This window comes from Catharus ustulatus, chromosome 7 (assembly GCF_009819885.2).
Source record: "Catharus ustulatus isolate bCatUst1 chromosome 7, bCatUst1.pri.v2, whole genome shotgun sequence".
Classification (NCBI taxonomy): domain Eukaryota; kingdom Metazoa; phylum Chordata; class Aves; order Passeriformes; family Turdidae; genus Catharus; species Catharus ustulatus.
In genome coordinates, this window is record NC_046227.1 from 14,051,026 (window position 1) to 14,064,394 (window position 13,369).

The following is a 13,369-nucleotide window of genomic DNA, read 5'->3' on the forward strand; positions in this document are numbered from 1 at the left end:
TAGACAGATCCACATATGTGATCTGGCTAACTGGGGTGGAAAAATAATCCACACATAAACCAGTTTGATACGTGACTCTACAGTTGGAGATGGAACTTTAAAAAGCAAGCAAGAAATAAAACCCCAGAGAACAAAAGAACAAGATTAACTTGGAAGAGTTCTGTGCTGACTTAAAATTGTACCTTAATAAGCTTACATTTTACAGAAGAATCTTATTGATAAACAATAAGGCCTAACTTAATCCATATACATAGCATTTCTTCAAAAGAGATCATCCACTTAAGTAGGAAGAAATCAAATACTTGGTGTTGAAGACTGCTTTTGAAAGGATTTTCCTCAAAAGAAATTGAAAGACTCTATAAACAACAGCCTTATGGAAGAAATCATATGCCTGCCTTTTGACAACTGCATTCTCTAAATGATTCAGGGGCTGTCTGAAACTGGGGCTTGCCAGTGGCTTGGGTCTAGTATATTTTTGTTGCTTTGTGTGTTGGGTAGTAGTTGATGTCTTTGCTCTGCTTCCTTACATAATGTTACATCAACTGCAGAATTTTATCTTTGGCGGCTTCTAAGTAGTTTCTTAATTATCGTTCCACCCCACCCTTTCAGTGTTTCTGACTTTAAAAGATGATCCAGTGTTAAATAATTTGTACTCCTAATTAATTCATTCTTCTATAACATACAGCAGATCTCTTGTGTTGCTATGAATCAGAATGGAACAACAACCTTAAGCTTGTATACAGATTGCATATTCTGAAACTGAAATGGTCTCTGAAGACACTGAGGGAGGAGAAGTGGTCACAGTTGACTTTCCAAGTATGCTGGACATGTGGGGTAGAATGAGACAAATTAGAGGGGACATTTACTGATGCCTACTGTAGTCACCTTTTGTTATTTGCTAAAAATATGCCTAGAAGTAAGGAAATCTATTTGCTTATTTTCCCCCAAAGAGAGAAGCAGAACAGTTTCAAAAGCTTGTGTTGATGTCAGATATCCAAAATTGGGAATGGGTTGTCAGCACTACTGACACAAGCTCATTATTAGTTCCTTTCAATTTGTTCCCTGCTGATGCCCTAATCAAATGAAAAGCTAATGCATCTACAGGGAAGGAAAGTTGAGGAGAAGGAGGTATACCAATGAGTTCCTTTTAGGAAGGAGGGGTGCTGGATTAAGTGAGTATGAAACAAGCCCAGGTGTGCTGCAGTATCCAATGAATTTACAGCTGTAGCAGGTTTGTCTTTACCAGTGTGTGATGGCAGTAAAGTAGGCAGGAGTCAGTTTGGCTCTGCCCAGTGTTAAAGGACTTGTAGGGTGTTTGTCTAGTTTCACACACATTTTGTTCTTCAGCGCCTTATACAAGGAGCAGTACATTATGTAGGGGAAATGTAAGAGAGCCTCTCTCTCTCTCGGAAACTGTTGACCAAATCAAGGCTGCTGAGAGTCAGAACTCTTGTGAGTTCTTGTGAGAGAGCTCTTGTGAGAAAGGTTTTAATGGTGGAGAGGTCAGAGAAGATCAGCAGAAAAGGGAAGTGGTGAGGGGATTGAAAGGAAAAAGACCTCTACCTATGAATTATGTATGGTGGCAGCACTGTGATATCTTTGGTGAATCTCTGCTGGGGTTTGGTATATGTTCTGAAACATGTGGTCTCCTAATCAGGTTATTCTGTAGGAGTGTAATTGGTAGTTGAAAACTGCTAACAATTTCTTCCAAGAGAATGGATTTCCCTTGAGGGGATAGTACCGGTAATAGGCCCAGAGCTGGGATGGGTTGGAATTGTGTTATGGAAATGCAGTGTAGATAGGTAGGTATCCTGCAACGTTTTGAAAAATCTGTATCTACAAATCCAGAGAAGTTAGTGTACCTTTTTTATTTTGTTAGTGTTTATAGCTCCTGGCATGAGAATCTCTGGAGAAAAGACCTAACCAGAGAACAGCAAAGTTAAAATGAGTGACAATATCTTGAATAGCAAGAAACACTTCTTGGCAATAGAAAGACTGAAACTTTGTGGGTAGCAAGGAGGGACAAAACCCTACAGTGAATGCTGCAGTGCCTTGTGTAGTGAAATACATGACTTCTGAAACTTGGTTCTGTAAATATTGAAGTAAGAATCTTTATAATAATAATGTTAAGATTTTCACCTTGTTTTTCTGATTATCCTGGCTATGGTCAAAAAAATATGCCATCTAAGATGCTAGGATATCACAATAATAAGACAACCAAAACTGAATAGTTCAACATTTGTGTAAAACTGGGTGGTTATTCTAAGAACAGAGTTCTGTGGTTAATCAGTGACATGAGATGTTTGCCACTGTCAGCATCAGTAACTTCCCTATGACTGTTATGGACACACTTATTTAGCTTGATTGTGTTGGAGTTGTCTCTTGTCTTTAGACTGGGTGACAGTGACTTGACTTTCTTTGAAATAATGAAGTGAAACTGAAAAGCCCATCTTCCTTTTGAAGCTTGTAATTTAGTTTCCTTAGGACTGTGTAAATTCTAGTAAGTTCATTGTGGGGAGGACTGACAGTAGAAAACATCAAGTGCTAGAAGTTCAGGTCAGCTTTGATCTAAGCAGTTCATGGCTTTCTTGAATGATTAAGGGATGTGCAATTTCCCAGAGTCACAGAGGTCAGCTGCTTTGAAGCAAGGGTGGGTGATGTATCTACCAGCTGTGTTTTAGCACAGAGTGGTTTGTGTATACTCTAATGGCAGAACTTCTTGTGGTGTTTTAGGCTGAGTAATGTCTGATGTGTTTCCATGAAATTTGGGTGACTCCGAGTTAGCTGAGAATAGTGACTCATTTATAGTATCATCTGCCTAAAGACATGGTATGTATCGGAAGGGGAAACAAAGTAAGATTATTTTCTGCATTTAAATTAGGGGAAGTGATTGCGTGATAAATTTTAGATATGGGGTTTAGTTGTTTTTTAAGAGATACCGCTAACAATATGTGAAATTCTGTTTTAGAAACATCTTTCCAGACAAATATCCTTGATCATGGTACCAGGAATTTTGGGTAGTTTTTGATGCCTGCAAGTAGTTAGGACGGAGAAAGAGAAGATGATATGAGTAACCATATGCAGTTCCTTTTTAGTGTTGCTTGCTGAGGCTTATTGCTTCCCTGCTGTTGCCAGGAGCCCTTTTGGTGGTTCTTTTGAGGAGGTGCCTGAGTTTTCAGGTAATAAAATAAGCTATAGGAACACTTCCCTATTCCTCTTCCTCATTTTGTGGAGCATGATGCATGTAGGGATGATGTGAGGTAAGAAATGTGCATGTTAGCCATTTTAAACCATCTCAGACTCACACTTAGGAGAGTGTTATCTGTCTGGGCTAAGAAGAGGTATGGTACCTTACCTTGTCAGGAACTTCCCCTGGAAACCAATCAGAAGTGAAGTTACGCGAGTTGAAGTTATGTTGAAAAGAATAATAGAGTGATTTGGGTTGTAACGGACCTTAAAAATCAGCTAGATCATTACAAATCTATAAGTGGTTTGAAGGTGCTACCTGTGTCTTTATCTAGAGCTAGGTTTCAGCTGGGCATAACTTGTGCTTTGGCTATGCCAGTCAGGGGTCTGGGCCAGACCTGATATAAGTGTGTTTACAGTAAGAGCTGATACCCTGAGGCTGTTGCAAGATGGAGAGGGATGGATATGCTAGTATGCATGCTCTTGTGTAGGTAGAACATGACATGACTTTGACTTTCTCTAGGTAGTCAGTGAGTGAAGGAATGCTGAGGGTGAGACAACTTTTACCAAGAAATAGCTTATTGTGGTGCTGAGCTCTTAAACTAAGCAAGAGATGAAAGGAATCTCAAATAACCAGGAATCTACAAAGAAGGCATGTAACTTCTCTTTGGTACACTTACCCTCTATTGAGTATCTGTTTGCAAACAAGCTCAGATAATTAAAATGGTGGCATGGAAGGGGTCCCCTGAGTGCTGCTACTCAGAGCCTTGTGATTGTTAATGTCCTGTCAGCTTTCTGTTGGTGTCTGAAAGTAGCCTGGCTTTGTGTTCTGTTTGTGATGGGTCTGGAGCAGTGTCAGGAAAGATGATAAAAGGTTGGCTTTGGGCTCAGGCAGTTGTCCTGTATAAGCAGTTGTGCTACTGCTCTTGTTTTCTCATTGTGGCATCCCTTTCTGTATAAGAAAGGGGCCAACTAAAGGCACAACGAGCTAATGGCTTCTGGAGAAAACAAGCTTTTTGTACCCAGTCAGCATGAAAGATCAAGACCTAGTGAGCTAAATGAGGGTAGGAGGTGGAGCTTCATCCTATTTCTAGAGACAGCACAGAATGTTCTGAGTTGGAAGTGACCCATCAAATCCAACTCTTTAAGTGAAGGGCTCATACAGGGATTGAATCCACAACCTTGGCATTATTAGCACCAGACTCTAGCTATATTTCCCCCATGTAAAATGATCTGTCTGTTGCTCTACTTTGTGTCTGGAAGTCTATCTCTGTCAGCGTGTATTCCTCAAAACACTTTGAACTGTTCTAGACTTGAAACTTTCAGCTCTTGAAAGGCAGGCTGCCTTCTTTTTCTTGCACTGTATACAATAAACCTTATGGCTGGTCTCTCGCTCAGTCTGAGATGGTTCAGTGGAGTGGGTGACCAAAATGGTTTCTGAAACTGCATTTTTAGACCTGAGTGAGGAGGTCATTCCCATTGTGTCTGATCACATCTTAACACATTCATACTGAGGTCTAGAAAAGGGTGGTCTCTGTCAGTTGGGAGAGTGCACTCTTAATTCAGTCTTTGCTCATGTCTACTTTGTTTGTTTTGTTTCTTCACGTTGTAGAATTTTTTGTTAGAACAAGAATGAGAGGATATTCTTGTCTTAACCACTCACCAAGCTGTTGCTAAATTGGTGACTAAACACTTCGATGAGTAATGCTGCTTCTTCTGGTGTGGGCGTGTACATTGTAATTATATGGGCACACCAGTGTAACCTGTCTTTTTTTTTTTTTTTGTCTCCATCTATATCCCTCTTCTCTCTTCTTTCAGAGTACTTGAATCCTGAAAACGGAGGGCAGCAGATGTTCTCTATAAGTGACGCTTTTATTAAAGGTAAGGAAAAACTTCCAATGCTGTTGTGTGTTTTTTATTATAATGATGGAAATTCCTTAATACTCCTTTAATAGAGTACTGATACTTTCAAAATATTTCCTTGACAGTAAATCTGAAGTTATTTGTGGCAAAACTGATATATAAATTTTACTTTCACTTTTTTGTATGTACTTTCAAGCTTATGTTTCTTTCACTTCTCAGATTCCTGCATTCAAAAAGACTCAAAGAAAAGCTTTTACTTTTTTAAAAAAAACGAGTATAAGTGGCAAGTCTGTTCACAGTTTCTCCACCAACAAATTCATGTAACTGATTTTTAACTTCCCATGCAAGCAAATAAGGATGAAATACAATTAATTGCACTTCTACAGAGTAGCTTAAAGCTTCTTGTCTTAAATCTTTCTGGGTTTCTTGTCATCACTATCATCATCACTACTTCTGAAATGAAAGACCATTACAGGCACTTAAGAATTTTTAAACCCACGTGCTCTCCAGTATCATGGCTAGATGCACTTGTGGGCTTTTTTTCTTCCCCGTTAATGCTATTGATTTTGGTGTGCTCATAAGAGGAGGAAATAAGGAAGAAACCTCTATGTTTGTCTAACCTGAAAAATAAAGTCTTGGATTAAACTGGTGTTTAGTTTTTAATTGAGCTTTTGCAGAAGGAAGGAGGAAATCAATGTTGCTTCTGTTAATCTTCTACACAACTAATTTTCTGTGTGGCGATTCTGGAAGATATTCATTGTTGGTTTTTGAGAGTCTGGTTGTTGTTTTTTTTTTAGTTGTCCTCCTTGGATTACTATTGTCTAAAGATTTTGCTTTACTCTGAGGAGTTTTAAGCTTGAACTCTGAGGGCTTACGTACTTGCTTGATGAACATTTATACACTACTAGTGTAAATGACTTATAGTCAGTCAGCCATTATGTCAATGTGGAAGTTTATAATTTGCCTCTATAATATCATAATAACTGTGTAGGAAATAACCTAGTAACTCTTTCAAAGCACAGGCTGTGCTGAAATAACCTCTAATTTTGGTACTGCAAAACAGAGAACAGTTCTAAGGAGTTACTACACAATACAGTGATTGAAAGAGTCACTCCTCCTCAGACTGAGGACCATGGCATCTACTTAAACTCAGTATTTCAGGAGTTCTGGACTTATGTCTTAGTAAATTCTTTCATTTTCAAAGCACCCTTTCAGAAACACACAAGCATTCAACTGTAAACTTATATTAATAAGGTTGGTTTGTCTCTTGCAGAGTCATTATTCAACAGGAGGGTGGAGGAGAAGTCCAAAGAACTCTTATTCACACCCCTAGGCTGGCACCACAGCAATCTGGATCTGCTGAGAGAAGAGAATGGGGAGAAACAAGCCATGGAAAGGCTGCTGTAAGAAACATGTAGAAACAGGAATTTGCCTATCTTGAGTAACAATTTCTGAAGCCCCTCTGTTCCACCAAGTTTCAGTGGGACTTGAGCTACAGTAGGCAATACAAGGAACTAATTTGCCATAATAATGCAGCATTTTTTACAGTATATTGTGGTTGGTATTTTTGTCTTGTGGTGTTTATATATTGAGTAAGGACCAGAGCTGACTGTAGACCATTCTGGGCAACTGTTCCTTTAGATGACATCTGCATTGTAAATGTTAAGAAACTACTCCTGAAATGTGACTTCAGCTAATCACTGCACTGTATTTTTGTAATGATAAATCTGTTTATTTTGCCTTTTTTATAGGTCTGCTAATCACAACCACATGATGGCACTGCTCCAGCAGCTTCTCTACAATGAGTCCCTGTCACTGTCCTGGAGGGATATTATTGTACCTGTGGTCTGCCAGGTGGTTCAGACGGTACGGCCAGATGTCAAGAAGAGAGATGATGACATGGATATCCGCCAGTTTGTCCACATCAAAAAAGTAAGTTTCAAGCAGTGGAGGTAGGGAAACAAAAGGGTGCAGCTGTTGGCAGTACCTCTTGTTTGAAGAGAATGTCCCCTTTCCACTGCCCCAGTATATTCAGTACTGTAATTAACTGACTGGGCCTTCGGATAAGGTGGGGTTCTAGAAAAAGTTGCACAGAGGGAACTTTGCATGCTATGAAAAGTGTTTTAATGCCCTGGGGCTGACCTCTTCTTTCAAGCTGTAAGCTGCAGAAGGTAGCAAAGAGTAACACCTCTGTAATGACTTTGTTCGTTTTTTGGTTTCTGCTTGTTTTGTGCTTGAATTGGAGGTATACCAAATGTTGGATAAGTGGCTTGCAGGACATGGTGTACAATCTGTTGCCCCATACCTATCCATTATGGAGGATTCAACTCCTCCCATGCCAAGTACATTGACTTTCTTCAAGAGGAAAACTTAATTGTTATGGAATGGTGTATCCAGTTCTGCCAGATGGCCCAGTGTTGACACTGTTGAGCTGTAAGTCTGGAGTTCTGGCATGCCAACTTCCTTCTGAGTCTGATGTGAAAATAGCATCCAAGGAGCTAGTGTGAGTGAGACTGAAGGTCAGCTTTCTTTGGCCAAATTCACCTCAACAGTACTCTTGTTTGAAAGCCATACGAGATCTCAGGAGAACCTTATGATTCTGGTGGTAGTTCTGTGGCATCTGTTCAGGCAGCACCACTTGTTCCTGCTTCTCCTGAAACACCAGTCCAAGTAGCAGTTGTTTAGAGGTGAAAGCTCTTCATAGCTGTCTGCTATTTTCACATGCTGGTAATGTGAATGTCCTCTGAAACATGTTATTCAGAAACCTGTTTCATGCTGTTTATTATGCCTGGGATTGCCTGTGACTGCAGGCACACCAGTCAACTGTTTGATGTGTTTAATTGGTAGGTAGAGGGTTTTTTTTTGTTTCCTAGTTTTATATTTTTTCCTCCCTTTCAGTTTGTTTACTGTTAATATAACTAGCATGTGCAAAGGTATATGCTCCTCATGCCCTTCAAAATTAGGTTCCCTTGTCGTACTCTGGAGTATACTGGTTTAACAAATAAACCTCACTTGGGAGGGGTGTAGAAATCCTAGAACTCAGCACTTGTTTTCATGTTGTCCTAAGTTTGCCAGGCTTTAAAGGGAAAGACTTGTGTCCAGCATGACTGTAGCTGATCTTTCATCTGATAATTGAGGGTGTAGCTGAAGTTTGTACATCACCTGCAAGGGGAATTCTGTGTATTACCTTTACTGGACTACAAGATGTGGGAGTGTGTGACAGTTCTAAAAATGTTCTTTGCTTTGTTAGATCCCTGGTGGAAAGAAATTTGACTCCATGGTGGTGAATGGATTTGTTTGCACTAAGAATGTTGCACATAAAAAGGTAATGCAGCTTGATTAATCTCACGGTAGTGCATGCTGTGGAAACAAAGGTGCTCTGACTTGCTTTTTGTGTCAGAAAGTTTCTCACCACCGAAGAGGTTTGTGAGCTTTCTCTCCTTTGAGCCCCCAAACAAGAATGACTTTAAAGCGTTTCTTTTCCAAGCTGTTTTGTTTTCTAGCCCAGAGATTTTGAGGGAGAAACTCTCCTCATGCATGTATAGAGAAACATCATTTTCACTCCTACCATAACATGAAGCATCTTATAATTACTCCATATAATTAACCAGAGAAAGGCATTTGTGATTCTGACTTAGAATAGTAAAGTAAAATGGGTCTTTGAGGCAGGAGGGCAAAATACAAGTGAACTGCATGAATCAAGTGAATCAAGACTTTGGGGCTCTTAACAGTGACTGGAAATCCTCTCTAGCATTGCCTGCTTATGGACAGTACATGTGTAATTCCAATAACTGGGTGTAACAACTTCAGAAGAAGGAAGAATGTGTAGTTGGGTCTGCAGCGGGGCATAGCTGAGACACTTTAAAGGGGGTAGCAGGGATCAATCATGGGAAGTCTGTCTCTTTTTCTTGCGTACTTGTTTCTCTCCAGGTATTTGTATTAACTATTTTTTTGTCTTTTTTAGATGAACTCTTGCATAAAAAATCCCAGAATTCTTCTGCTAAAATGCTCAATTGAGTACCTCTATCGAGAAGAAACGAAGTTTACCTGCATAGAGCCTATAGTACTTCAGGTGAGAGTATGCTTTTGTTCTTGATGAAAATAACTCCAACAAAATCATGATCAGTGCATTTTTTGTGTGTGTGAGGTGGAGTTGAATGAGTGAGATTGCATAGAAAAGAGAGAATTTTTCTCTTCTAGTAAGCTAGCTAAGAGAGCGACTGCAGTAAATACAATACAAACTTGTAGCCTTGTGTTGGGGGTTTTTGTCCTCAAGTTATGTGTCCTGAGAACACGTGAGCTTTTCCTTCTTGCAATGCAGCATTTTAGAGAATTTTTGTTTTTATTGAGATCTTCTGAACTGTATGTTCCTTATACAGTATTAGAGCTAGATAAGATTTAGATGTGTAAAGAAATATTTGAAAAGGTTAGTGTAGGTTAGGTCACACCCATGTTATTTTTTGTCAGACTTGAAAAAGTGGAACAACCACTAACCTAATGGGCTAGTGAACTAGAAAATATCATTTTGGAATAGGTACCCTGCCCATGTGAGCAGGGATTTGCCTTAAATATGAAAACATTGAATAGACCTTTTCTTTATGAAATGCTTGTAAAATATTACTGATAAACCAGTGTTGTGCTGTGGGGGTGGGAAAATGTTCACAATGGATTACTGATTGTGTTTTCTGGATAGGTGTTTTCCGTGTTTTATAGGAGAGGACGGTATGTAAATGAAGTGATAAGTAATATTAAGCATTAAAGTGGGTTTATTTTCCAGATGGGTTTGCAGTAGTTCACTACTTTACTTTATTCCTGCCTGCAGGAAAGGGAGTTCTTGAAGAACTACGTACAGCGGATAGTTGATGTCCAGCCCAATTTGGTCCTTGTTGAGAAGACTGTGTCCAGAATTGCCCAGGACATGCTCTTAGAGCATGGTATTACTCTGGTCATCAATGTCAAGCCGGTAAGCATTTCTGGTCAGAGTTAGACTCGGCCTTGAGGTAGTGATTCCTTGTAGCAAACTCCCTGGAGAAAGCCAAGAGTTGTGTTATTTTCTTCTCTAATCAAAGTTCTCTTCCAAGAAGGTAAGACAGGCAAATCTGGAGAGTTACTTTTTCCTCAACTCTTCACAGCTACTGTGCCATGTCCTTGTTTGATGGGTCTTTGTACCCTGGTTAAGTTCTAGTTGACTTTGATATCCATTTGTAGCAAATCGTATGTGGGTCCTCAGCTATTGCCAGAGAGCCTCTGTCCCTGTGAGGCAGGATACAGACAGCCAAACTGTAGCTGTGGGAGTTGGCTGAGCTCCTGGCAGAGCCAGCATTATGCTAACTGCACTACACCTCCTGGAGGTGTCTGGATCTTGTCAGGTGAAAAGTTCTAGGCAGGGTGCAATCTCACCAGAAATATTTACCCGTGTTTCTAAGATGCATATATATTGTGGATGTTGGTTTGTGGGACTGGGTTTAACTGAGTGCTTGCATCTCAGTGAGAGGTTTCATAGATTACACTGGTGTTTTTTGATTTGTTAAGAGCAAGATAAGGATGCCACTGTCCTCTTTACATTGTAGATTCTTACTGTTGTTTCCATTTTTACAGCAAGTGTTAGACAGGGTAAGTCGAATGACCCAGGGAGACTTAGTGATGTCAATGGATCAACTGTTGACCAAACCACAGTTGGGGACCTGTCATAAATTTTATATGCAAGTTTTTCAGTTGCCCAATGGTGAGTAAAGCTTGATGTGCCTTAGCCTATATGTGTGAAAGGATGAATGCTTTGCTCCTTTTTAAATAGATCTGAACTGTTGGCTTCCTTGTGTGATCATGTATCATCCTACTCATTTTATTTTTGTTACATTTTGGAACTACAGTGAACTGCCTGTGCAGAGAAAAACATGATCTGACTAAGAAAAGACACACTTTAGATTTTGATTAGACTGATTTCTTTCTTCCAAACTGTTTTTTTCCAGACTGTTTTTTCTCATCCCATAGGCTGTAGTTTGTCTAGTCCAACTTCCTGTTCAAAACAGGAAGAATTAATTTCAATGCAGCACCAGATTTCTTAAGGTTTTGTCAGCCAGCTCTTGAAAATATTGTGGAGTGGAGATTTCATAGGCTGTCTGGGCTGCATCCTGGGCTATATCATTGAAATAAGGCAATCATAGAACAACCTATGTTGGAAGGAACTTATCTGGTCCTACCTTAACAAATCCAAGCAAAATTTGCCTTGTTGCACATTGTTGGAAGTGTTGTGCACACTTCCCCATGCCCGGTGATTGTGCGCCTTTAAGAAAGGTTCCTTTTTCTCTGTAACTCCCCTAGGCAGTGGGAGCCTACAAAGGAAGGAAGAAATGCTGCTTGACAGGTTACCGGTTGTGCTGGCACACACAAGTGCTTGTGGATGCAGATCTGTGCTGAGATGCAGTCTTTGTATCTCTTCATAGAATCATAGAAGGATTTGGGTTGGAAGGGGCCTTAAAAATCATTTAGTTCTAACTTCTGTGCCATAACAGGAACTAGACCTTCCAGTTGACCAAATTGCTCCAAGTTCCACCAAATCTATCATTGAGCGCTTCCCTTTCCACTTCTTCATTGCCCCTTCCAGCCTTTAAATTGCCCTCAGGTTGTCATAGGGTTTTGACTTGTAAGGACGAGCAAATGTGTCTGGGAGGGAAGGGATTCTTTTGCCCACTGATGCAGAGTCTACTGTGGTCTTAGAATAGTCTACTGTTTAGGTCAGGCTGTTCTATGTGGCCTTCACTTTGACTTTATGATGGTTTGTTTTATAAAATAGGAAGATTTATAGCAAATGCTTTTTTTTCTTGCTAAAATGATTTCAGGACAGTAATGTCAATTTCTGCACCTACCATTGTTACTTGCTCTTAGTCTCCTTTACAGCCTCTTGGGTGTGTGAAGTATCTGAAAGCAGATATAACTGTAATTGTCATCCTAACTGCCATCTTTTACTTCTAGATCAGACAAAACCCCTGATGTTCTTTGAAGGGTGTCCCCAGCACCTGGGTTGCACTATCAAGTTGTGTGGTGCTGCAGAGTATGAGCTGGCTCGTGTGAAGGAGATTCTGATCTTCATGATCTGTGTGGCTTATCATTCCCAGCTGGAAATCTCATTTCTTATGGATGAGTTTGCCATGCCCCCTACTCTCACCAAAAACGCTTCCTTTCACTCCCTTATTGAGGAGCCAGGAGATGAAAATGAACAACAGAATCTCTTCAATGGTGAGGACTTCAGCGCAGCAGTCAAAGACATTGAACTATCCTCTGAAAAGCTGCCTGTAATCTCTGAATCAGTGTCCTCTGATGAGGTTGGTTTGCCTGAGCCAAGAGGTGTGTTTGACAGAGGTGACCAAGAGAACAGTCAGTTGGAAACCGTGTCCTCCAAGCAGCAAGAGCACCACAAAGTGGAGTCACCATTTGCAGTGTTTGGCTCTGTACCTCATGCAATACCTGAAACATCCCCACTGCCCCTCCATGGCATGGACCAGCACTTGGCCACTCTGGATAACCAGGCACTAGAGCCTCTTCAACAGGCAGATGATTTACAGGAATCCAAGAGTCAGATGAGAGTCTTCAGAGACCCTCTCCAGGATGATACTGGTTTATATGTCACAGAAGAGGTAACTTCATCTGAGGATCGTCTCAAAACTTACTCTGCAGCATTTAAGCAGGAGTTGAAAGATGTGATTCTCTGCATTTCTCCAGTACTGATGTTCCGTGAACCATTTCTTTTGACTGAAAAAGGCATGAGGTGCCCTGCCCGGGAATACTTCCCTGAGCAAGTTTATTGGTCTCCTCTCCTCAATAAGGAATACAAGGAGCTGGAGAGCAGAAGGAAGAAGCAATTGTTGCGGGATCTCTCTGGACTACAAGGGAGGAATGGGAGTATCCAAGCCAAGGCTGTCCAAATCTTACCTTCCCACGAGTTGGTTAATACTCGAATAGCAGAACATCTCCGTGATAGCCAGAGCTTAGCCAGAATGCTGGCTGACTACCGGGCGCGGGGAGGGAGGATACTACAGAAAAGCACAGATCCTTTCGCCCAAAATAAGGATGTGTCTAGTGTCCCTCCTGGAAAAACTGGGAGCAGAACTGAAGAGGAGGAGAAGGGACTGGCTCAGAGTGAATCCTCATGGTCTCATAAGGTAAGATTGGTTTACTGCTCAAAACTCAATTTACATCCGTTTCTCATGGTATACAGAAGGTGTAGGGGTCTCACATTAAACCAGAGGGGATGGTTTTTTGTCTGTTTCTTTCTGTTTATGTTTTTTTGGTTTTGTTTTGTTTTTTTTTTTTTTTTGACTGG

General features: G+C 40.5%; 1 protein-coding gene across 4 annotated transcripts in view; it reads left to right on the forward strand.

The window, feature by feature from the left end:
• Positions 1-13,369, forward strand: part of PIKFYVE (phosphoinositide kinase, FYVE-type zinc finger containing) — a 62,114-nt gene that overhangs the window by 25,493 nt on the left and 23,252 nt on the right. For all 4 annotated transcript variants that reach the window (XM_033064304.1, XM_033064308.1, XM_033064305.2 and 1 more), the window contains 8 exons: positions 5,005-5,067; positions 6,323-6,452; positions 6,801-6,981; positions 8,300-8,374; positions 9,014-9,121; positions 9,872-10,012; positions 10,648-10,774; positions 12,022-13,208. In XM_033064304.1, the coding sequence (XP_032920195.1) occupies positions 5,005-5,067; positions 6,323-6,452; positions 6,801-6,981; positions 8,300-8,374; positions 9,014-9,121; positions 9,872-10,012; positions 10,648-10,774; positions 12,022-13,208 (2,012 nt within the window). The remainder of the gene's footprint in view (positions 1-5,004; positions 5,068-6,322; positions 6,453-6,800; positions 6,982-8,299; positions 8,375-9,013; positions 9,122-9,871; positions 10,013-10,647; positions 10,775-12,021; positions 13,209-13,369) is intronic.